Below are 26,539 nucleotides of genomic sequence, written 5' to 3'. Positions count from 1 at the left end.
CTTGATCTTGCCAATAGTTAATAATATTTCTTAATAATTATTAAACTAAAAAATATACTCGATATACTAAATTAATTAGAGCAGCAACAATATATTATAAGAAAATGTTACTAAATACCATCAATGCACTTTAGGATATTTCTCTTATTACTAATAATATCTATATATGCAAATTGCTTTGTATGAGGATGATGATGATGAAATGTTTCCTTTTCCAGCATGGCCTGCATGCCTAATTTATGAAGACAAAATTAATTAATATTTGGCTTGCAACCACACGTGTGCATGCATCTGCTATATTATTATATATATGAACAGTACTAAGGTTCAAAGGGAAAGACCTAGATGTTTTTAATAAGTACATAGTTATTATTATCATGATTTTTGCTACCTACAATAAACTTAAAAAAGATACAATAATAGTGCAGACAAATATATACTTGAGGGTCATCTCCCATTATTTCTGAGCTAAATCCAATATACATTATTAAACAGGGTATATATATATATATATATATCCCAATTATATATAATGACAAGATAATATTCAAAATAGCTCGAAACCAAATTAATGGAAGTACAAGTGGGATATAAATTAATTATTAATACAACTAATAGGAAATTTGAGGAGGTGCATCTTCCATTAATGGGAAGATTGCTAGTTAGGAACACATACCAACTATGATCAAATTATTAGACAACTTGACGAACATTTTGATTAATTTGTAATTAATGCGTACATACATTCATTCACCATATAATTTTCTAAACCGAAGTATATATATCCTCAGATTATTCAATGTATCTAACATATCCTCTCAATTCCCTGTTCATAAAAAAAAAAAAACATAATCCTTTCAATTAAGTACTTCGACTATAGATAGAAGGATCTCTAAATAAGAGATCATATTCTTGATCGATTTTCCTGATCCAACCAAGAGTGGAAAAATCCACGAAACCGCAAAATTCGACAATCGCACATGGCACTTCTAGTTCTATTATTATTATTATTATTATTATTATGGCGTGCGTGTTGTGTGCGAAATAAACCTAAAGCCAGCCATTAATTTCTTTGTTTTATCATTTGCACATCTAGTACACTTCGGAATTATAACCAAGAAGGAGGTAATAAACTCCCAAGAAACTGCCTATTACATCATTTATTACTACTTTGTTATATCTTTATATATTAAAAGTGCCTATCTAACGACAATTCTTGGTTTAACAGAATATACTTTAAAAATAAAAGAATATTCTGTTAACTTTAACGGAGAACTAAAATACATTTTGCGATTCCTCTTTTTTCTTTAACAGAACCCTATGGCGGCCTCAGACAAGAAAGCTTTGGAGCACAAGAAGGAGATCGCTAAACGATTGGGTCGTCCTCAACTTGTCGACGACAGTTCAATAATTATTGCCACTGTATACAATAACATATCACCTCCATCCTTAAGATGAGTAAATTTAAGAATAACAGATCAAAATCTCGATTTCAATAATTTTGTAAACAACTTAAATTTACTGTGATAATTAATTTCATCGGATGCTTACAGCTTGTCATATTATTCAAGCCACGGTTTAAGAAGCTATGCCCTAAATCTCGATTTCAGATGAACGATTTGATTTTCAATCGTTATATTCAAAATCTCACTACCGACTGAATGTGTTCAGAGAAGAAGAAGAAGCCCGATTCGATTTGATTTTCAATCGTTCCCTAAATCTCGACTTCAGATGAACGATTTGATTTTCAATTGTTATATTCGAAATCTCACCACCGACTGAATGTATTCGGAGAAGAAGAAGAAGCCCAATTGGATTTGATTTTCAATCGTTCCCTAAATCTCGATTTCAGGTAAACAATTTGATTTTCAATCGTTATATTCGAGTGTTTGAGTCTCTAAACAGAGATGGCTTTAAGGCACCTAATTACAGAAGTGAGTTTTTTCTTGATAAAGATTGTCTTTTATTTTTGGAATATGGATGCATTGTTAGAGATTATGTCAGTGGGTGGTTTTAAGATTTAATTTTGTTTATTGATTGTGGGAACACTAATTTCAGTTCTTTGTTCTGATTGTGTCTTTGTGATTTCACTGATTGAATTCCTTTTGTTGAAAGAGCTGCATTTTTGCATCTTTTGTTAAAAATCAAATTGTGAGATTTAGGGATGCATTAATTTTATGAAAGGTCTGGGCTTATTGGAAATTTTACGCAACATTGGTTTTGATATTAAGTTTAATGTAGTTGGGAAGGATATAGAATTATCACAAAATGCCTGAGTAAGATCAAAAAAACTACCTTTAGTGAGAAATTTTCCTTTGTTTTTTCAAGTTTAGTTTTGAAATCTAGAAAGGTTTTGATTGAAATTGGATTGAGCTGGAAGCTAGGGAAGAATTTTGTTGACATATTGAGAAGCTTTCTGAAATAGAGAGGGAAACCAGCATTAACATCAGTATACATGTTGATTTGGGAAAAATAACTTCATATATAGCTGTAGATGACAACTCCCTCATGTCTCATTTTTGAGTTCCTCTTCCTGTTGATGCCTTTGGTGATAGGTTGAATGATCTTTTAATGGGTTACTGATCTCATACAATTCAGCATCAAGATCATCGCCAAATAATTTTTTTGGACAGTTTGGAAATATATTTGTATGACAAGAAGATATTGAAGGTAACACCGGTTTCTTCATTTTTTCATGTTTTCTTTACAACATTTTTTAACCTTTCATAATGAATATTGCAACCTGTTAGAGTACTCAACATGAAAATCTGTTGCTCATTATAGGCTATGGGGAAATATTTGTCAATGAGATTGATGCTTTTCCCGTTTCACAGGTTTTGATATAATACATTACATGATAGGGTGTTATGTTCTTTTCCAAAGGCTTATGGCAAAGTATTTCCTTAGGAATAGTAATGACTTAGTTTTTGCTAAAAATAGTAATGACTTATTTGGTTGGAGGAAGTCCTCCTTTTTTAAATTATCTATGTGATTCAATGATTTGAATCAATGAAAGTCAGATGATATTTTTTACGGGAAAAAAGAAAAATGAAAAACTATAAGGTAAAGGGTACATTTTTTAATGTTCAGTCAAGATGTTTCACTCTCATATCATTTCTCTCTTTTTGCTATGGTTTTTTATATTTATCATATTTTTCATTCTCAGGATTTGTGTTTTTCTTTTTTTCTTCATAAACATTGGTTTTTGATTTCTGGGTTTCCGAAGCAATATAAGGTTTCAGTTAGAGCCGCAATCTCTGTATCTTCACGATGTATGGATCTCTGACCCGCACATGCTTTTACATGGTGGCTTTCTTATTTATTTCAAGAGGAACTACATCCTGTTACACATCATAATTTTGAATATTTAATCCTTTTGTTTGAACAGTTTTTGGCATCGTTCAGGCCCCTTACATATTCAGAAATTCTGAAGATGCTTTAGTTATGGGGCCTTTTGGATTTTGATGTGAAAATATTCTTCCCCCATGATTTTCATAGTCTTCCTTCAGGCTACCATAAACAAAAAAGTAAGGAATATGAATTCACTCACATGTATTGACATGACAAGTACTATTATAGTGTTGAATGCTCTTTCTAAACTATTTTATACAAATCATATATTTACAAAATGTGTGTTGATTCTATTCCCTGCAATTACCCTGTCTCTGAGCTTTATTTGACTTAGTTTTGTATGCGTGAATTTAGTTTCAACTCTTCATATTCAGGCGATAGCTATTTAGTGCGGTAATATCTTAAAAAAAATTATCAGTTTTCTTCTCCTTAATGTGCATTGGCATAATAGAAGAGGAAACAAATCCTCAACCCAGAGAAGATCAGGTTCTCATCAAGGTTGTGGCTGCCTCCATTAATCCTATTGATTTCAAGAGAATGCATGGTCTCTTCCAGTAATTCTAACCTTATACTATTGGTAACTTAAATATAGCAACTCTAAAAGTTACATGTTTTTGTTGCTGTCTTTGAGTTGCAAAGGAGGCGGATATATGGAAAGATCAAGGCTTCACCAACAACAATTTTGTTATCTCACACTGTTCCTTTGTGTTCTATTTATTGGCTTCGGTGATCTTTTTCTTCTATATGATGTTTGCTCAATTCTTAGGTTAGATCTGACTGTAATAGATCTTGTATATTCTTTCAAATTTGCTTTTACCAATTTAGTACCATTGTTAAATTTGATTAAAGATAAAAGTTTGTATGTAAATATTAGTTGAAGTGGAAGTTACTTCCGAGAATGCAGCCACTTGAAACTACAGAGCCTTATAGTGTTGATCCTATTCAGGTAGTAATAACATTCACATATGTTACACCATTTTCGGGAGAAAAAAGTAGAGAATCACATTGGGATAAATATATCCACTATAATAATATTTTTTTTTCCATAATATACACAATAAATTAATTAAATATCATTGATTTTTTTTGTAATTAGTATAATATTGAATTCTTTTACCTATATAGTTTTTTTTTTTTTTTTGGTAGAAAGCATACTATTGGATTGAAGCTGAAATCATATTAAAAAAATATCAACCAAGATTTTTATTACATGTCGTGTGATTTATGTAATAAGAAACTTATGTTCTACAACGACAATGAAGAAACAGATTGTGAAAATCCAAAATGCGGAAAAAGATGTCTTCCTACACCACGGTAAGCACATCATAACTAAATTAATATTTGAACTTATTTGATATTCATATTAACCGTTATATATTCTGAATAAATTATTAGTGCAAGGACATATGTACAACTCGACTGGTACTGATTTGCTATATGCTGTGATGTTCGGTGATGCTGCAGAAAACATAATCTCATGTACTGCAGTTCAATTAAAATTATATTCGGATGAGGTAAATATAAAAAAATAAATATGTAAAATTTATACATTTTCTTAAATAGAAATATATTAAATCTTATTACTAATTATTTTTACAGAAACATAGGTTGTTTGTCCAAAAAATTACGGAGCAATTATCAGCCAAAAAATGGAGAATTCAGTTGTATGTAGATCCAAAACGAACAATGAGTTCAAAGTACAATTAATTCACCATTCAAGCAGCTGAACCAATGAAAGATTAAGAAGAAGTTTCACTATACTCTTTTTAATTTTTCTAATAATATTCCATATTTTTTTTAATACTTTTTTCTTCTATTTTAAGATCTTTAAATTCTGCAAAACTTATATCTTGTTCCTCTCAATTTTCTATTAGTAAATAATAAGTATTATTTTGTTATGACTTATATATACCCAATTTTATTTGAATAACCAATTATAATAATATTACTTTAATAAAACAAATCATTTGTATGATCATACCTTTACATACAATCTAAATAAGAAAAAAAAAAGAACTAAACTTTAAATAAAACTAATATTTACGTGCCTCGGCACGTAACTTCTAACTAGTATCTATATATATACTAGTAAAAAATTACGTGCGATGCACGTATATTGAATTTTATGTTAGGTATAATCTACTTTATTTAAAAGTGATACAATTAATTGAAAAAAAAATTATTAGTTATTAAGTGATTATTATTATGTAAATCTAAATAATGTAATTTATAATGTTGACAATTAAAAGTAAATACTGAATGCAATATATTAGTATTTAAGAATGCTTGATAATTTAACTGTAATATGTTCTTAAGATAATTTAAAAATAAACTAAAAATTAATGTTCAAATACTAAAGCAAACACATCTTAAATGTATGTAAAATAAAAAAGAAAATTAAAAATTAATCTCTAAATTATTGATGATTGAAGATAACATATGCCTAAAAGTTGTAGATAAGAAAAATAAAGATACTCTTAATGGGTGGATTTTAATCTTCCTTTGCTTAGAGACAATAAAAGCATATGAAAAAGGTAAATAATTCATCTTTGTATCAATCAATGAAAACTCTAAATATAAACGACAAATAAAAGAGACATAGGGACAATATTAATAATAAAAAAAATCAACACCCTCAATTGACTCCTTAGAGGAAAAAATGTACATTTACAAATTCTTAATTGATTTCCACATATAATGTCAACCTGAAACATCATCTTATAAAAAACTCACTGGTAAAAATTCCCAAAAAATTATGCAAAGGGAGAGAGTGAGGGTCTCGGTATCGAATTCAAAACCTGCAATCATACGAATAATTAATTAAAAGTGAGGGAGAGATCCGAAACTCTCTTGAGCTGACCAAATTCATGTAGTCAAGTAGAGACAAATTCACAATATGGGTTTTAGATTGACAGGAATAAAAAAACTGTAATATGAGTTGAGACATAAGAATAAAGATGATGAAGAATAAAAACTATATATGCTCGCTATTATTCCATAACTTTCCATACAAAATTCAAATTTCTTAACACTAACCAGATTGAATTTTTCTTAGTAATATTCAAATTATTAAAAATTATACAGTTGAAATGAACTACAGCATGAAATGCCACAAAGGCTTCATGTGTCGGGTCAAACTTCAAGATTATTGCCTCTAACACAAAATGTAATTGATCAAAAAGTGAAGAAAAAAATGAGCATTGTCAATTTAATAAAAAAGCTCTTAATTTAACGATTGATACACATGTAACAAATCCTTTAATTGAAATCTAATCAATGAAATTGTACCAAAAAAAAAAGGCAAATACCTCCATAGCGAAAATTGAATTAACAAAATAGAAATTGCAGAATAAGGAGTGGCTGAGAAAGGAAGAACCATACTTGCGAAACCCCCAAAAATAAATTATAAATCAAAATTTTACTATCATAAACTCAAGCTTTTTGAACATCCCTAATCAAAATCGAATGAATATGTGGAAAGTAATTACCTTTGGGCAGCACTTGGCGCAGTTAGAGCAGAAAATCAAGCCGACTCATCGTTGACGATTGAAAATCAAGTCGATTGAATCTTTAATTTGGGCGAATGTGCTGGTCTCGTTCATCTAAAATCGTTCACCTGTCGTTGACTCATCGTTATCGATTGAAAATCAAGTCGATTGAAGCTTTAATTTCATAAGTCAGGCATAGAATGGTTGAAGATGATTTTGATTTTCATCTCTCACCTTCTTCCTCGTCATTTTGAACTTCATGCGATATACAGTGGCTTCATGTGATATAAATTGGGAATTCTATGAGTTGGCATGCTATAAACTATGTTTGAGATTTGAAAAAAGAAAATTATAGATAAAAATAAATTGGGGATTTAACCCCGTTAACCTCAGCGAAAAAAATTGTTATTTTTTAATAGAAAACTTTAATCAAAATTTGGGGATATACAGTTTGTTAGAGAGATATGCGGTTGTTTTCTTTTTAAATGGGTTGTGATTCTCAAATATTTAATATCAATTCAAATATTAATGAGATTTGTTTTATTATTATTTTATTATATATAAATAATATTTTATTATTTTATTAAATAAAAATAAAAAGTCACGCATGAATTTCTCATAAATCAAGAATTTCAGTTATATAGGCACACTTTATATAGAATAGATATATATAATATCTTTATATATTAAAAGTGCCTATCTAACGGCAATTATTAGTTTAATGATTCTACGATTAACTTAATTAACTTAACAAATAAATAAACCCAATAATTAAACCAAAAAATTAAACAGTCTTTTTCAAAATTAAAAAAAATATCTTACCCACATATCTCTCTAACAAATTACTTCATTTAAATTTCAAAAAATAAACCCAATAATTAAACCCATAAAATTAAATAATATTTACGATTAACTTACATATCTCTCTAACAAACTACAATTTTTGAAATTTTTTTATTCATTCAAATTTTAAAAAATAAACCAAATAATTAAACCAAAAAAATTAAACAATCTTTACGATTAACCCATTCATCACCCATCCAGGCAAACACAACAAAAGCCCCTCTCTCAGATTTCATATTTCTTTCTCATCTATTGCAGTTCTGTTATTTTCCAAGAGTGTCCAAGCTAAAGGTTAGAATATAATTACTTTTTCTTTTCATTTCAGGCAAAGATCGCTCTAAGACAATCTGCTCTGACAATAGGGGTGTTCGAGGAACATAATGCAATCATCAGTTGTTAATTCTCATTGCTTTTGGTAAAAATTACACCTTTAATTAATACTTCTTTGTTACTTTTGTTGTGCTATTTTGAGTGACGGTGGCTTTATAATGAGCAGATGAGATTTCAATTAGCATTGTTAAAATTCATGACTTCTGGTAGGCTGACAGTGGTAGCTTCTTAGGAATACTTGTACACATTAATTTTGATTTTGTTCTGTTTTTGACTCCATATCTAAGATTTCTTCTTGGTAGTGAGAATGTTCCTTCAAGTGTTAGTTATTCTTAATTTTGTAATATTTGAACGGGAACAAATGCAACATATAGTATAACCTTATTATTATTGTTTCCAATATGTTTTTACTAATATTTGTAGTTTAATTTAAACTCCATTATACTGGACATAAAAGTTAAATTAAAATTTATTATTCAAATCTCTCTAAATTAAATATTATTTATTTTTGATTCATTTATTTCCTTCCGAACTCATAATATAATACTTAATATAAAACATAGCATACGTACATCGCACGTAACAATATACTAGTATATATATATATATTGGAGTATTTGATTTTAGGATCTCTAGAGAAGTGTACACTATGTCTATATATAATTATAATATAAACAAAAACTCATTTTTTTAATTTTAAGTATAAGAATGAAAAAACTAATTACTATATATATACAAGAGAATCACTAGTATAAATAGAAACTGTGAGAAAATTATATAATTTGTTTAAACAATCATATAATTAATAATGACAAAAATAACACACCATTAATAATTGAAGAAAAACAAGGATGAAGAGAGCATTAAATTTAGAAACGATTAAAGTAGTAAAATAATAAAATCAACACTAAGATATATACAAGATCAACTCTGATAAATTAATGTAATTTATGGCTCTACTCCTGTTTTGGAACACCACCAAAATTCTCTTTATTGATTGAGCAAGAACAGGTACAATACAGTAGAGATAATTCTTTGATTAGTTCTCTCTAAGTGTTTCAACTCTCACACTCTTACTCAAGAATCTTCTTCATCTACAGAAGATTCTTCATGCAAAATCCAAACCCAATCTCTCTCTTTTCTCTATATATGTCGCTCTATCTCGAAACTCAATCGATCTGATCGTTGTGTCTAAAATGATAAGTATTGGTGGTATTTATATACTTAGAATCAAGATCCTATAGTCAATAGCTACAAGAAGCGAGAGTGTTAAGTTAGTTAGGCAATAACCAACTCTCTTTTGAGCGAGATCTCCACGCTATACGTATGAGTGTTTTTGGGAGCATATATGAGGGCTTTCAAAATCATGGACCAAGACACTCACTGAATGAACTTTTTGAATAAGAAAGAGCTAGTTAGAGTTGACTATCCGAAAATCCTTTCTAGGAACCACGATTGGCCATTCAGAATTCCTTTCTGGAGGAAGGCTAGCTTTCCCGAGGACCTTTCTCGGAAGGACAAGAAAGCTTTCCAAGAGTTGGGTTTCAAAGTTCGCCATGTGAATAAAGAATGCCAAACAAAAGAGTTGAGCCTCAATAATGTCATGATGGGATCCATGGATGTGTTCAAGTAGACACGCGATTTTCTCTACATAGAGGAGTTTGCTTGAGAAAGAGCAAGAATTCTAAGGTAGTGGCGGTGTTTCATGTAGGGCCTGTGCTCCAACGCATTAGAGGGCAGTACACTAGTTGGTGGAAAGTGGATATGTGGTAGGGAAGGCAAGGTGCTCCTTTGTTTGAGGGGATGATTGCTAGATGTGTAACTAAAGTTCCACATTGGCTAAAAATGGGAAGATCATGGGTATATTATAAGGATGAATAATATCTCTATTGGTATAAAAAATTTTGGGAAGGTACCCAAAAGTAAATTCGTAAGGGCTTAGACCCAAAATGAACAATATTATACCAATGTGAAAATTGATGGTGTCCAATATTCTAAATTTCTAATGGTGTCAACTCCCAATTGACATAGAAAGTGTTTTTTGTAATAGTAATAGGGGAATGAGAATGATATTTTGATATTTGGTTTGTTTTTATAATGAATATTGGAATACATAAACTGGTACTTTTGTGATAAAGAAAAATGGAATGAGTAGTGTTATTTAAAGTATATTCCTTTTTATTTTACTTTATAAAAGAAGGGTGTAGAAGGGTTAAGCTTGTTTTGCTTTAATTTTTTGTAAACATTTGTAATAGAAATGAAATTTCATTACATAAGTTGTAATTATATTCATGTATATATATGTATTCTATGATGTATTATATAATGTATAATGTAAAATGTAAAGGCATTACAAGATTTTGAAGAACACAACAATGGAATTGGAATTTTGATTTCATGATAAAGTTGATTACAGCCAACCAACCAAGCTCATTGACTACTTCACTTTCCCATTCCACACTCTCCTCTTCTAGTTTTTCCTCACTTTTTCAAAGTCCTTGTTCTCCAGCTGATCTTCGATAATTATAGTTATAATGAGTACTAAAATTGCTTTTGTCATTAATAAAGGATTATTCCATCACAATTTGTCAATTTATAGCTTTCTTATAATTATATTCATTGAAATAAAAGACAATAAATTGCAACTTAGTACTTGAGTGAAACAGAGTTATAATACACAGAAATATTGATGAGACAAATTTTGTATATTTTATAACAAGACAAAAATTTACATATGTACAATATGATTATGAATCTCCTAACTAGTTGTTAAGGATGTTGAGAAAGGAAACTCTGATTTTGATCAAACCCCTAAAGAGTCTGTCTAGTCTTTCTTCAAAGTTTTGGATGCAAGACTCTAGGCATTGCAGCTCAGTTTGGACATTCTCAATGTTCAATGGACACTTATCAGACTGAATGAGAATTTGCAATACAGAATCCACATTTTCAAACTCATTCACAGCTTTTTCTTCTTCCTCACATCCAATCTTTTTGCTTTGCATTAAAAGCTTTGAAACTAAGGACCAGCTGTTTAGTTTGGAATACTGTGACTTTGGCCCAGAAACAAAGCACAACAAGGACTCAAATACTGCAAGAGTGGCTGCTTCTACCTCTCCTAATGCTCCAGCCAATGCCATGGTTTCGATGTCTTTGTTTGAAGCAGATAATATTGCATTCTTTGAGTCATTACTCTTTAGATTTCTTAAGGCCTTTTGGATTGCTTTCTTTACAACTTTCCTTGAGACTGAGTATCTTTTGATCTCGCTTTCGAGACTTCCTCTTCTTCTTCTCATGGTGGATTGGATCTCGCGTGCGCATTCCTTGGTGTGTAACACGGCGTCTTTGGCTGCGCTGCACATGTCCAACAGCCTCAGGGAACCATCTACCACTTGATCAACCCACTTCTCATGGCGGCCATTTACAAGTGCTTTTCGAGTGAGGGGCAACTGAAGCAACTTCTCAGCACAATTATGCAAATCCTCAAGACCACTCAACTTTTGTGTTATTGAAGCTGAAGAAGTTGCATTTAAATCCCCTAATCTGCACAAGTGTTCTTCACATTCTTCAAAAAGAGGGTGTGGTTTGGTGGATAAAATGTTTGAGTTAGCCATTGGATTATTTTTACTATCTCAAAGAAGAGATGGAATGGCCTTTCAGAGTTGAATCTGCAATTGGGTATTGCTACAATTTGCCTCTGACTTATTTGTTTTCCTTATGCTCAATTATATACACTGAGATATGGAGAAGACATACAGAGCATCTTTGATCTTATTCTTAAGATAATCAATATTCAGCACACAATAATGTGTATATGATTAATAAGTAGATTTGTATTTAATAGTAACCATGTTCCCTTCCCACCGTTATATCCAACTCATTTTCTCCTAAATTATTTGCTTGAAGAAATCTCTAAGTATCTCCTTTCATATGAGGCCGTTGTAATATACAATACATTGCACCACGAGTGGTTTTGCCACCAATTTAATTAATGATTCAAGACAATTGCCATTATTTGCTTCTAATAAATTCTTATGCACGAGTGATATATCATGAGATTACCAAATGAAGGACTGGTTTTTGCACCGTTGTGCAAACAGCTCAAAGTTGACGATGCCCAGCTGTCCAGCCAAGACTCCTACCTATCTCCCATGTTCCTGGTATGTATTGTTCTTATCTTTTTTTCTAAGGCTGGCTCCTATACTAGTAATTAACTTGTAGTAGCTCTATATAGATTATTATTAATAAACTGAAAATAAGATTGACTTTCCTATAACCATCTGCTCAAGATCTAAGTTAAGCTTAATTTGACCTTTAGTACTGTATATATTAATCAAGCCCTGCACTATTATTATTACCATATTACTAAAATTTTATTCATTGCAATAATTGCCCTTCTTTGGATGTTACTTACTTTGTCATCTTCCTATGTGATGTACTTTTGTCCTTTTCACAAGAGAAATGCTATTACTTTATATTGTTCTGACATATATAATATATTAGTTTTCATCACATATTTTAACTTTAATTGAAAATATGACACTGGCTAAATTAAACTGGCTACTAAATTACTCCAAATCACAGTATATCATCATATTCGGTGATGAGCTTATCCTGTGTCTTAGTAATATTGTTCTTTTCACAACTTAAAGTCCACACAAGTAGTTGGGTTATTGGATCAACTCATTATCATGAGTTATATTTATTTCGATATTGTCTCCTCATCTACAGTTCACCAACTCATCTCACCCATCTTCTACGTTGATAAGAGTTCAACAAATTAGTCTTATTGTGTTTTGCCTCCCTACGTGCAGACAAACTCTGTACGTTACTCGTGCACAAAGTGTATATTATCACATATAAAAATTGCCCTCTCCCATATGAAAAGAATTAATACATATATTATATGTTTTTGCATGCTAGCATTAAATAAACTGTTTATTTTGAATCTTTACTGATTGGTCTCTTAATACTTCTATTTTTCTCTTAATATTATATATTTTGAATGCTTGATCTTTAAGAGAAATGCTAAAGGGTACCAATGGTGCCTAGTACCTTTCTCGCTATTGGTTCAACTAAGTATCGTGTCTCATATAATTTAATATAATAGCTTTTAGGGAGTATCGCTAGTCAATCGCAACGCGACAGGTGAAGAAAGTACTAAGTACTACTGATGCCTAATAATAATGCTCTTTATATAGTATGCAAAGTGAAAGTACAATTTGCGTTAAAGATACTTCCAACGTATTCATATGCACGAATTTTAATTAGTTTTAATTTTTATGATATTTGTACAATATAGTACACACAAAATTACAAATAATCTACTCATTTAAACTATATGAAATACAAACTTAGCTTAGACAACTCATTTTACGCTAATTAAACACACATGAGCTCTTAGTTCTGTGACTGCTTGCACTATATTAAAACAGCCAAAATGAATGCATAAAGAACACCAATATCACCATTAAGAAGGGACAATAAAGTGTTATATATATGGGTTTGGTTAAAATACAACCCATAATTAATAATAAATGAGAGATTTCAGTGGAAATATAAAACAAGATGACTAAAAGATCAGAACAATTACAACTGAGCAAAATATTTTAAATAAAGAATTACAATCTCAAAGCATAAAATAAAAAAAAAATTACAACTCAAAACTTAAAGATACATGTTGCTCCTAAAATCGCCCAATATACGTGGACCAGTCAGGAAGGGACACGTGGATCAAATTACTTGAGAAGAACTGCTAAGTCTTTGTATGACACCAGGAAGCGTTATTCGCATGGGTCCCGGAAGATGCACCCGGAGTACAAGGTACTCCCGGAAGCGAGCATAGCTTAAAGGCACTCCGGGATGTGTCAGGTCTCTCCCGAGACATCAAGTCGCATTTAATGCCGCATGGGAGGAAGCGTGTTGGGACTGTAACACGCAATAAAGTCTGACGGCACATCCCCCAAACAGCAGCGCTACAGTAATGATCATTTAAGTCTAGCGACGGCTACTCTGCGAAGAGTCACGTCAACCATAAGACAAAAAGGACATTCTCCATAAAAACCCTACAGCACCTAGGGATTTGACCATGCATCACCCATGGTATATTCATCGGAAATGCCCAACTTTATGGATACTTACAGACACATGTGTAAGTACAATTCTAGGGATTACCCCACTAAAACACTATAAATACCCCCTCAAAGCTCATTTAATGGGGTCGGAGAATCTTGGCTGCTTAAGAGCAAACAGAGAAAAAACTCACCAAGAACATTCTTTGTATTAAAGAGAGAAACATTCTCCCAAGTGTAGAATCTGTATTAAAGACATCCATAAATATCAGTGGCTCGTGGACTAAGGCTCATTAACGCCCCAACCACGTAAAAAGTCTTCATCTCGCTTTCTTACAGCTCGTTATTATATTCATATTTTATTAGTTGCCGAAAACCTCGGTCAACATTTTGGTGCTTTCATTGAGAGCTGAGGAAAGCTGCTTCACAACAAGCATTTAACTTCACAACAATGGTGGAGACAAGAGCTACACGTCACCCTCGCCCTCTAGAAGACGCTCAAGATCCCAATGAAGAGGATGTAGCCTCAAGGGCAGCAGAGGAGTCCGAGGAAGAAGTTCCTTATGAAAACCTCGAGGAACTCCTCTACGAATACGCTTACGATGATGGAAGCTACCAAGATCTGGTGCTCCTCAGACAAAAAGCCATCGATCACGAAGCTGAGATCGAAGCTCAGAAAGTGCAAAATCAAAAGATGCATGAGGTGATGCCAGCCATGCAAAAAGCCATGGAGGCAGCTGGCATTCACGTGCATCCCAAGGCAATGGCCGCCGGACTCGACGGGGAGCCGCCCACGTCTTCGCCCAATTCCCGGAAGCAAAGGCCTAGTGGAACCTAGCCCTATAAGGCACCCCGCCGAGGAACACCAAACAAAAACCCTACTTCGCCCCCGGTCGAAAGAAAAGGCGCAGATCCGCGTAAGGTCCGCTCGCATTTCCCTAAAGGGAAAGGTCCGCAGAGGCAAGCCCCAAAGAGGAGTCTTGGCCCTCGTGATCGAGGGGACCGAAAAGCGTTTCCGTGCACCAGAACCGGGGTAGAGGCAGAGGAGGACAGAGATGTCCACCCGTCGATTTGAGAAATCAAATCAATGGAAATCAAGGTGACCTCCGGATCACCTCGATCAAAAAGATACGGCACCCGAAGTCTCCTCGGGTACTGTAAACGAAGGGATTATGGCAGAGCTTGCCATCCTTCGAAAAGATATTGCCCGAGTCTCCCGGAGGCAGAAGGGAGATGACTCCGACTCGGACAGTGAGGACCGGGAGCCCTGCGCCAAGCATATCCCCGGAGGCGGAGCTCCCTAAAAACTTCAAAATGCCCGAAATGGCGGCGTATACCGGGAACTCCGACCCCATGATCACCCGTCACGATTCAACCGAGTCATGACAGTCATGCGGGTCAAGAATGACGCCAAATGCCTATGCTTCCCCCTCACTCGAGCGGTTCGGCGGAGGAGTTGGTTCAAGAAACTAGAACCAGATCGGTGGGATGTCGGAACAAACTCCAAACCAACTTCCGAGACAATTTGTCGCCGCCAGAAGGTCAATTTGGAAGTTAGTGCCTTGACTAACATCAAGCAACTACCCACCGAGACCTTGAAGAATTACATCAAGAGGTTCCGAGAGGAGGCCTCGAAGACCAAGAAGGTTGACGACGGACAACAGCTTGCGCTTCTCCAAGCAGGAATCCGTACTGGGACTCCCTTCTGGAACGAATTACAGCAAAGAAGGCGCTACTAGCCTTCGTGACTTCCAGAAGCGAGTCCAAAAATATATTAACCTCGAAGAAGCCCAGATCGTGGCTTACGGAGGCTATTATCCCACCGGGATAGCAGGGTACATGCCAGGAGTATCGCCCTCGGGTACTGTCCCGACCGCGACCCCTCCGGTTAGTGGCATCTGCGCTCGCCACTCCCGGTACAACCAAGGCCAAGCTCGCCCCCGCATCTTCCCATTACGGCGATCCGTCCGGGTGAATGGACGGGCTCCTTCACAGCTGCCCCAACCGCTAGCTTAACAGGCCCTACTCAAGGGTCTAGAAGCAAGAGGTCTTCCAAGTGGCAAGACCCGAACGGGAGAGAAGCGCCAAAAGAAGGGGTACACACCCCAATACTCCCAAGACACAGAGCTCACGGACTCTCGGGAACGTGTCTATTTTGCCACAAGGCGTAATACGCATTACGGGAGACCCCGGCATTGTATTGGGACGGCTCCCGAGAGATCCGAGCAAAAGGTGCGAATATCACAACGACATCGGCCACAAGACTAACGCAGTGTAAAAATCTCAAAGATGAGATTGAGAATCTGATCCGGTTGGGCCACCTCTATGAGTGGATCAAGAATAGGTTACCCCACCTTAACCCGGGGGAGGTGGCCGGGGGCATGCCTTCGGGAACACCAGGGGGTACAGCAGGAGTACTGCCTCCAGCTGCTCCCGCAGGTGACACCCAGCATATACCCGGACTACCGCCTCGGCCTAATGGACGGTAGCCATGATCTCCGTGAGGTCCCCATATCGGAGGAAACACTCGAAAGGAGCGAAAGAGATATGCCGAGGCCGCAAGGCACAGTGAGGTGTGGGAGGTCACTCAACTCCCAGCTCAAAGGCCTCGGCTAATGGACCAACCCATAACGTTCACGGAAGAAGACGCCAAGACGGTGCGTTTTCCTCATCACGACCCGCTGGTCATAGAGACCCCCATTGCAAATAAAGTGGTGGCCAGGGTCCTGATTGATAATGGAAGTTCCGTGAACTTGCTCTTCAAAGAGGCCTTCACTGCGATAGGGTTGACCGACCGGGACCTCTCTCCTAGCGGATCGCAGCTCACAGGGTTTAACGGGACAACTCTAATCCCGATGGGAAAAGTCGCTCCCGGTTACCCCGTGCCCGGACACTCCACGTAGCACGTTTAAGTATTGCACCTTCGTGGTGGTAGACTGTCCAACAGCCTACAACGCAATCTTAGGCCGACCGGCCCTCGTCGACTTTGGTGCAATAACTTCTATCCGACACCTATGCCTAAAATTTCCTACCCAGGAAGCCGGAGTCGGAACGGTGAGGGGAAACCAAGGAGAGGCCAGGCAATGTTACAACGTTGCCACCCACTCTGCTGCTCATGGTCCGGGCCCCTGAAGTAGAGAAGGCTGAAGAAGACGAGTTGGATCCTCGTATAGGATCCGAAAGGGTCGTAGAACCAATGGAGGACGTCGAAGAGATACCAGTGTGCGACGACGACTCCACCAAAGTACTCCGGATAGGGAGAGGCCTAGATCCGGAGGAAAAGGATAAAATAATAAAAACACTGAAGGGCGCCATTGATGTTTTTGCATGGCGCCAAGAGGACATGACCGGCATCAGCCCTCATGTCATCACCCATGTCCTCAACGTCAACCCGGACATGCCTCCTATACAGCAAAAGAGACGCCCGCTCGACTCGGCGAAAGCCGAGGCCTTAGAGAAAGAGGTGGATAAACTTTTGTCCAATAGCATGATCCGCGACGTATACTATCCGGAATGGCTAGCCAATCCGGTCCTGGTGCCCAAGCCGAACGGACTTGGAGTGGTTTGCATAGATTTCACAGATCTAAACAAAGCCCGCCCAAAGGACCGCTTTCCGCCGCCCAGATTGACCGGATGGTGGACGCCACCTCCGTGATTCAAACTGCTATCTTTCATGGATGCCTATGCTGGTACAATCAAATAAAGATGCATACGGCATCAGAGTGCACTAGCTTCGGGACCGATAAGGGGGTATACTGTTACCTAGTCATGCCTTTCGGACTGAAAAACGCCGGAGCAACCTATCAAAGAATGGTTAACCGGATGTTTAAAAGCCTCCTGGGACGAAACATGGAAGTATATGTAGACGACATGCTCGTCAAATCCAAAGCATGCAATAGCCATGAAAACGACTTAGAAGAATGTTTCGAAGTCGTCCGAAGATACGGCATGAAGCTCAATCCGAAGAAGTGTACCTTCGGAGTCAAGTCGGGAAAATTCCCGGGCTTCATAGTCAGCCAAAGGGGGATTGAGGCGAACCCGGAGAAAATCCAAGCTCTCTTGGACATGCCGTCCCCCAAGAAACATAAGGACGTGCAAAGTTTGACCGGAAAGGTGGCCGCGTTGAGCCGTTTTATCTCACGATCCACGGACAAGTGCATACCCTTCTTCAACATACTGAAGAAATGCCAAAAGTTCGAATGGACGGACGAATGCGAGGAGGCATTCAAAAGGTTAAAAGACCATATGGCCAAACCTCCTATCCTATCAAAGCCCGTCCTTGGAGAAGACCTGTTCCTTTACTTGGCGGTCTCCGAACATGCGGTCAGTGCCGCATTGGTCCGGGAGGAAGAAAAGATCCAACATCCCGTGTACTATGTTAGTAAACGCATGATAGGGGCCGAGACAAGGTACCCGGTCATTGAAAAGCTGGTATTCTGCCTCCTGATGGCATCGCGGAAGTTGAGACCATACTTCCAAGCCCATCCGATCAGAATTCTGACCAATCATCCACTCCGGCAAGTCCTCCGTAAACCCGAAGCCTCCGAAGACTCCTCAAATGGGCAATGGAACCGAGCCGGTTCGACTTGCATTACGTGCCCCGGATTGCAGTAAAAGGCCAAGCCTTGGCGTACTTCATCACCGAATGTAATGAAGCCGAGGCAACAACCAATACTCCGAGCCACCCATCCCCACTTGGAGAGTATTCGTGGATGGAGCTTCAAACGAAAACGGCTCGGGAGCCGGAAAGTGGCTATGATATCACCCACCGGGTTGCGGCTCCAGGCAGCACTCCGATTCAACTTCACAGCTTCGAATAATGAAGCCGAGTATGAGGCCCTGATAGCAGGACTAAAATTGGCTAAAGCTGTAGGAGCCAAGAGGGTGGAAATCTACAGTGATTCCCAGCTGGTCGTAAACCAAGTATCCGGAGAATACCAAACCCGCGGCGAAAGAATGGCCGCATACGTAACAATAGTCCGAGAACTCGCTCCACGAGTTCACGGACTATAAAATAGAAAGAATCCCCCGAGAAAAGAACGCTCATGCGACCGTCCGGCTAAGTTAGCCTCGGATAGTGAGATCGAAGAGCCGGGGGTAGTACCGTGGAACGCTTGGCGAGCCAAGCATCAAAGTAAAAGAGACCACACAAACGGTTGGGCAAGAACCCACCGGATGGTCCCCATCATAAAATACATAACCACAGTGAGTTGCCCCAAGAGAGGGCAAATCGTCTCGAAAGATTCGATCGGAGCTCATCGTTATGTAATGATGGATCAAATTCTCTACCGGAGAGGACTCGCATGCCTTATTTAAGGTGTGTATCGGACCCCGAAGCTAGACAAATCATGCGGGAGGTCCACGAAGGGTTCTGTGGAGATCATACGGGAGGACCCAGCCTCTCAAAGAAAATATTGAGGCAGGGATACTTCTGGCCAACAATGAAAAAAGATTGTGTAGACTATGTCCAAAAGTGTGACTCGTGCCAAAGGTACGCGAACATACCGAGAGCTCCTCCAAATGAGATCACGCTGATGACAAGCCCCTGGCCCTTCGCGGTCTGGGGCATAGATCTCATCGGGTCTCTACCTACGGGAAAAGGAGGAGTAAAGTATGCAATAGTAGCAGTAGACTACTTCACCAAATGGACAGAGGCTGAGCCTATGAAGACAATAACCGCTAAGAAGGCGTTGGACTTTGTTGTCAAAAACAGAGTGTGTCGATACGCTTACCTCACAAAATAGTCTCGTACAATGGAAAGCAATTTGATTGCGAGGAATTCATCGACTTCGCAACCGACACGGAGTAGTGAAAAGCTTCTCCGCGGTAGCCCGGCCTCAAACAAACTGGCCAAAGTGAGGAGCAAATAATAAAATCCTAAAGGTCACCTTGAAAAAGAAGCCGCCGGCTTGTAAAAATAATCGGCCCGAAGAATTGCCAAGGGTATTGTGGGCCTACCGACGACCCTCGTAACCACAACCGGTCATTCGCTGTTCTCAATGGCATACGGTTGTGAAGCAATGGTCCCGGTGGAAGCATTATTCCCATCCCACAGAGAACGACTTATGATCCGGCCATCAATCGTGCCCCGCTCCAAGTTAAGCTCGATCAAGTCGAAGAACTCCGGATGAGTCCCAAATACGGATGGCCGCTTATCAAAAGAAGGTGACCAAGTATTTTAACTCCAAGGTTAAAAACGAGAAAATTCGCTATCGGTGACATGGTCCTAAGAAGGGTCTTCCCGGCCACCCAAGAACCCGGAGTGGGTACTTGGACCAAAGTGGGAAGGACCATATGAAATCGAGGACGAAATCGGCTCTGGCACTTACAACCGAAAAGAATGGACGGAACTACCGTCCCAAGAGCCTGGAACGCCGATCACCTCAGAAAATACTACCAGTAGCGAATTAAACTTAGCTTTTGTTTAAAGGGTTTGTACCGTCCAAATGTATGCCTCCTCTATATTAAATAAAACTGAGTGCCTTAAAAACAAAGTTTCTATGCCACTCAGGGGGGTACTAGGGTATACCACACGGACAAATAAAAACAAGCTAAGTAAAATATCCCGACCCAAAGGGCAGTCGAAGCTAAGTAAAACATCCCCGACCCAAAGGGCAGGTTAAGCTAAGTAAAATATCCTGACCCAAAGGGCAGGTCAAGCTAAGTAAAACATCCTGACCCAAAGGTGTTAAGCTAAGTAAAATATCCCGACCCAAAGGGCGGTGTCAAAAACATGCGCAAAAATAAAAGGCGTAAGTATGAAATCCCGAGCCAAAGGACAGTTGAAATATATAAAGTGTGGAAAAAAAAAGATCGCACATATATATAAATAAAAAAAAATAAAATATCCTAGCCCGAAGGTTAGGTCATACACATATAAATGGCCCGGGGACAGGCCTTAAATTGTCTCCCCTTCAAATAAAAGCTGCCGCCTGTAAGTAAATTATTCTAAGGCAGCAGCAAGTATGTACAAAGAAAAAAAAAAGAGTTATGAAAAGAACGGGTACAATCTGGCCGCAATATGGCGGCTCACCAGCCCGCGGCGGAAGACGAGGTCCGATCCGTGCCTCAAGCTCAGCATCAAGTCTCTTCTTCTTCTCCCGAAATTTGGCAATCATGTCCTCGGGTTTGGGATAGAAGGAAAGCTTCGATACTCGATCGTTGGTGGCCCAAGCCATGTAGACACCATCATCAAAGCCGCTTCGGGCACGGCACGTGAGACAGGGAGAAGAAAGGAGCTCTCGCCCTCTTGGCCTTCCCGATGATCGATCTTTATAGTCCCGAAGCTCCTTCAACTCCGCAGCCAGAGCGGCCTTGGATTCAATATCCGACCGGTGAGTCTCCTCTGAGACCTCACCTTGGCGCCATTTCGTCCAAAGCCTCCCCCGGCCTCCCGAAGGTCTCGCCTAGCCTTCTCGGCAGCCTCAGTCTGAGCCCTTAGCTCCTCCTGATGGTGGGCCTCCATCCTGCCTCTCCGCTGGGCCTCGGCCTGGATCATGTCCTCCGCCTGAGCCTCCCTCCGGATGGCCTCTTCCTCCCTGGCCTTGGCCTTCTCTTCCTTGGCCTTGGCCGCTGCTTCCTGGCGTTCAACCGCCTCCTGATAGATCTGCCTCTCCGCTGTAAGGTCTTGGAGGACCTTCTTGACGTCGTTCATGTCCCCAAAATCGGACAGAGCGAAGCCATGGCTTATGATGTTCTTGGAGAGGCGACCAGCCTCAGCTGCAAGCTGAGCCATAACGGGGTATAAGGAAAAATTTCTCAAAGGAAGAAAACAAAATACAAACACCAAAAAGGAAACGCAAGAAGTTGCAAAGTACTTACCACAGTGAGGGAATGGCTGAGGTCCTGGACTTGGAAGATGGAGTTCAGGGAAGCGCAAGTGGCAAATCGTTTGGGCGCACAGCGCGTAAGCTGAGAAGCGAACTCACCGGTCATTTCCGCGGCGAAGGGAGCCAGAGTGGGCCCTGTGAGGGATTCGGAACCCGGGGCCCGCCAAAGGATCCAGGTTGAGGTTCCACGGATCATGATAGTCCGGATGGTTAATACTCGCCTCAACCTCCGCTCGCAAAATCCTCCTAAGGGCCTCCACATCGGCATATCCCCGGGAGTACTCGTCCATAGCGTAGTTGTGTTTGGCTATGCGAAGCTCCTGCCTTGCCTCATCCCCCGGAATCGGGGTAAGCTCAATGCGAGGAGGAGCAGGATTTTCCTCCATCTGGGAGAAACCCCCGCCGTCTAGGCCATGAGCGGAGTGTTCGGCCCTCCGAGGCCTCTTCGGCTCGTCCCGGGCGATCATCTTGCCCTTACGCTTGCGAATCGTAGCCACTTCGGACTCCTCCCTCGTCCTCCTCTCGCTACCACCCGGAAGAGCTTCGAGGTTCTCCAAGACCCTCGGCGCTTCCTCCGAGAAGTCCCACCCTTTCCCCTGGCCTTCTCCCGAAGCACCTCCTCGTCATCCACCAAGTCGATGGTTTCGGGAGGAGCGCCGAAGAAACCTTCAAGGAAGGGGCCGGGGGAGAGGGGTGAAAGCCGAGGAGCCACCGGAGTATGGACCCCAGCCAGCCGTTCCAGATGGCATCCATGGAGGTACCCGTTCCAATAAAACAAGCAAGTTGTTAAAAGTCCGTGAGAAACTACTTACAAAAAGGTGCAAAGAAATAAACTACTCCTACCCGGACTCCCTAGTTCGGCCCTAGCAAAGTCCCGAACTTTAATGCTGGCAGCATCATCTCCAAGATAACTGTCCGAGGGCCGAAACCAGCTGGACGCTATGTAAGCCGACGGACCTAAGGGAATAGGTTCCGGAGGGCCGGGGCCATCCGGGACCGACCTAGGTAATCTTCTAAGTTTGTAAAATAAAATTCCTTCAAATGATCCCCACCGGTCGACGGCATCTTAAACCTACGGAGACGCTCGTCGAACCCTATGGGCCTACGACTTGTATATTCATCAACGGAAGGGACATATTGGATTATCAAAGGAGACTTACCACCAGCACCAGAAGTGCTAGCACCGGGAGCGCCCGAATTTGGTTCGGGGACTGAAGGCTGAGGCCGGGAAGTCTGGTTCTCAGAAGAACCTTCAAGACGAAGGGGTCCCCCGGCGGAAGGACCTCCAATCTCTTCTTGAAGTATCTTGTCAAAAAATTTAGCTTCGGACTTCCCGCCGATGGCTTGGCTCCTCCGCACCACCGGGCTCCCCACGCGAAGCCCTCTCCCGCAGGCAGCCTCGGGCACTAGAATACGCCTTCTCCCCGGGCCTTCCGATAGAGATAATCTTGGTACTTCTTCTCTGCCGTAGCAATAAGCTCATCCCGAAAGGCCTTCTCCGCGACTGGCGCCCTCACGTTAGGGCAGATAACCTTGGAAAGGTTGGAGTCATCCACGGATTGGTGAGAAAGGATAAGTTTGGCCTTTCTACAATTCTCCGTGGTGACCAGGCCCCCGACGTCAAGATCGACATTGTCGTAGGAGGCGAAGGCTTGGGCCCTTCGAAGGAAAGCCTGAGTGGTAAGCGTCCGCTGGTAAGGTGGGATCCGCACCCACTCCGTGAGAAGCTCCGGATGGTCCACGGCCCTAAAACCGGAGGAGAAGAAAAATCTAAGTGGCGGTACTCCTTAACATGAGTCTGCTCGTTATACGGAACCTTCCCTTCGTTAGCGGTGGTGGATCCGAACCCATAAAAACCGTCCTTAAATTTGTCCCCTTTCTTGGGGACGGATACAAGTTCGTAAAAATATAAAATCTCCGCCGGGCTGGGAGACCCCCAGCCGCGTGCGGCGTAAAAAATAAATAAGCCTGAAAGCAGGCGGTAAGCTTGAGGAATAAGTTGGTATGGCGCAAGGCCGACAAATACAAGGAAATTAACAAAATAATCCTGGAGCGGGAGCATTGCACCGGCCATCAGATGGGTCTGACTCCAGGCCCCGAAGCCATCATAGTTGAAGTTGGGCGTCTCCGAGTCACGGGGAGGCCGGTGGAAGGTCCCTGAAGTAGAAGGTTTGATTCCAGCTACGTTAATGATGTTCTCCAGCTGATGAGGGCGGTGTCGTGGTCGATCGAAGCCTCGGCCGCCTCCCGCCAAAGGGCGCGGGACTTGTACCCTTCCCGGGCAAATGGGTCCCAGAGAAACCTCCTCCAGGGTGGCAATATTCTTCCCTTTCTTCTTCGAAGACTTCGAGCCAGAAGCAGACATGTTATGCTCTGAGAAAAACGAAAAGAAAAAATCCAGCAGTTAGGCCCCATATCAAACCCCAAACCAGAAAAAAAGGGAGTGGGGGTCCCCTAACCGCTGGAAAGAGGCCCCCTCCGGACACGTGTCACCTGGGAAATTCGAAAGAGAATCCCTGAACAAGTGTCGGGTGCAGTAAAATCACAGTAAAAGTGGTTTTGCAAAAAGGAAAAGAAAAGTCTTCCTATGCCCTAAGCAATTGCTAAACGAAGGATACACGGCCTTTTTCAAACGAAACTGTACGCCTACAACTAATACAGTAAAGCGTAAAAGCAGAACTCAAAGAACTCAAACACTCACACTCCAGAAATCTCTAAGTACGAACCCAGAAAATAGACAAGATAAATGTAAGCATGTTAGTGTCTAAAGATGCGAAAAACTTACAGTTGATTGTTGAACTGGGGGTACTGGGTATGGTTGAGCGAGAGTTGAGAAGCACTGGCGAAATCGAACACTGGAAGATTACAGAAAGTGTTTAAGTGTTAAGACGGTTTGTGCTACTTTGAGGAATTTTTCTCTCTGAGAAATTCAAGCAAAAATGGTAAGGAATGGAAAGTAACCGAAATGAAGGAAAGGTGGTGACTTTTATAGGCAAAAGTGCATGAGGAACAGGCGTCTTCACCTACCAATCATACGGTAGGGGAAACGCACGATTCGAATTCCCAACAGATCAACGGGCCAGATCAATCCGCCATTAAGGTGGTGCAAACGCTTGAGTATCCGCCTGACACCATCAATGCGCCGCATCAATCATGGGGCGTGAAACGAATCGACCTCTGCAAAAGTGAATCACTGCATTTAATGCCATTATTAGACACACCTTCACGCGCCCCAAGTCGTATCATAAGACCGAGGAGGCGGCTGGAAACATTCCTACGAACAAGCGTATTGTCGCATTAAATAACATCATTTAATGTGCCCCCACGCGCTCGAGACTCGAGCTGGGGAAACGAGGAGTCAACTGGAGACACTCGAACAAGCCTTGGTTTATTTTTACTAAGTAAACAAGGCTTGGGGGGTAAATGTTGCTCCTAAAATCGCCCAATATACGTGGACCAGTCAGGAAGGGACACGTGGATCAAATTACTTGAGAAGAACTGCTAAGTCTTTGTATGACACCAGGAAGCGTTATTCGCATGGGTCCCGGAAGATGCACCCGGAGTACAAGGTACTCCCGGAAGCGAGCATAGCTTAAAGGCACTCCGGGATGTGTCAGGTCTCTCCCGAGACATCAAGTCGCATTTAATGCCGCATGGGAGGAAGCGTGTTGGGACTGTAACACGCAATAAAGTCTGACGGCACATCCCCCAAACAGCAGCGCTACAGTAATGATCATTTAAGTCTAGCGACGGCTACTCTGCGAAGAGTCACGTCAACCATAAGACAAAAAGGACATTCTCCATAAAAACCCTATTAAAGACTGTGTGATTTGACCATGCATCACCCATGGTATATTCATCGGAAATGCCCAACTTTATGGATACTTACAGACACATGTGTAAGTACAATTCTAGGGATTACCCCACTAAAACACTATAAATACCCCCTCAAAGCTCATTTAATGGGGTCGGAGAATCTTGGCTGCTTAAGAGCAAACAGAGAAAAAACTCACCAAGAACATTCTTTGTATTAAAGAGAGAAACATTCTCCCAAGTGTAGAATCTGTATTAAAGACATCCATAAATATCAGTGGCTCGTGGACTAAGGCTCATTAACGCCCCAACCACGTAAAAAGTCTTCATCTCGCTTTCTTACAGCTCGTTATTATATTCATATTTTATTAGTTGCCGAAAACCTCGGTCAACAATACAAATAAATGTAAACTATATAAAAATATATATATAATAGTGTATATATATGATATAGAATATATATAAAATAGATGATATATAATATAGATATAAAATATAGGGTAAATACCATTTTGGGCCATGTGTTTTGCAAAAGTTACCAATTGAACCCTTTATTTTGTTAAATGACGAAATAGACTCTGTATTTTCTAAAATAGTAAGAACAGGAACCTAAGCTCAATTTTCAACAATTTTATTTTTTAATATAACCAACTTTAAGACAATTCTAACACGAACATATACAGAAAATGTAACCAATTTTATCATAACATCTCTAGACCAGATTATTATTAAGTTTTATTTTGACAAAAAATCAGTTCAGGGTCCTATTTATACAATTTTAGAAAATACAGGGTCAATTTTATCATTTAACAAAATA

At 39.7% G+C, this 26,539-nt stretch overlaps 1 protein-coding gene and 1 long non-coding RNA gene across 3 annotated transcripts; one reads left to right on the top strand and one right to left on the bottom strand.

Moving 5' to 3' along the window:
- Positions 1-1,296: 1,296 nt before the first annotated feature.
- LOC133029036 (uncharacterized) lies at positions 1,297-5,258 on the top strand. Of its 2 annotated transcripts, none has more exons than XR_009685110.1 (7): positions 1,297-1,852; positions 2,556-2,670; positions 3,167-3,272; positions 3,389-3,527; positions 4,498-4,665; positions 4,747-4,865; positions 4,959-5,258. It is a non-coding gene; the product is annotated as an uncharacterized LOC133029036 (long non-coding RNA). The 2 variants fall into 2 exon arrangements; XR_009685111.1 differs by having other exon boundaries at positions 3,167-3,306.
- Positions 5,259-10,698: 5,440 nt separating this feature from the next.
- Positions 10,699-12,315, bottom strand: LOC115702473 (uncharacterized). The gene has a single exon (XM_030629918.2). The coding sequence runs from the start codon at positions 11,621-11,623 to the stop codon at positions 10,775-10,777; it is 849 nt and encodes a 282-aa protein (XP_030485778.2). The 5' UTR covers positions 11,624-12,315; the 3' UTR covers positions 10,699-10,774.
- Between the last annotated feature and the right edge of the window lie 14,224 nt (positions 12,316-26,539).

This window comes from Cannabis sativa, chromosome X (assembly GCF_029168945.1).
Source record: "Cannabis sativa cultivar Pink pepper isolate KNU-18-1 chromosome X, ASM2916894v1, whole genome shotgun sequence".
NCBI classification, from domain to species: domain Eukaryota; kingdom Viridiplantae; phylum Streptophyta; class Magnoliopsida; order Rosales; family Cannabaceae; genus Cannabis; species Cannabis sativa.
This window is presented reverse-complemented; position numbering and strand designations above follow the sequence as displayed.

Excerpts from the sequence above, each read along its gene's own strand:
- LOC115702473 (XM_030629918.2), bottom strand. The coding sequence starts at position 11,623 with ATGGCTAACTCAAACATTTTATCCACCAAACCACACCCTCTTTTTGAA.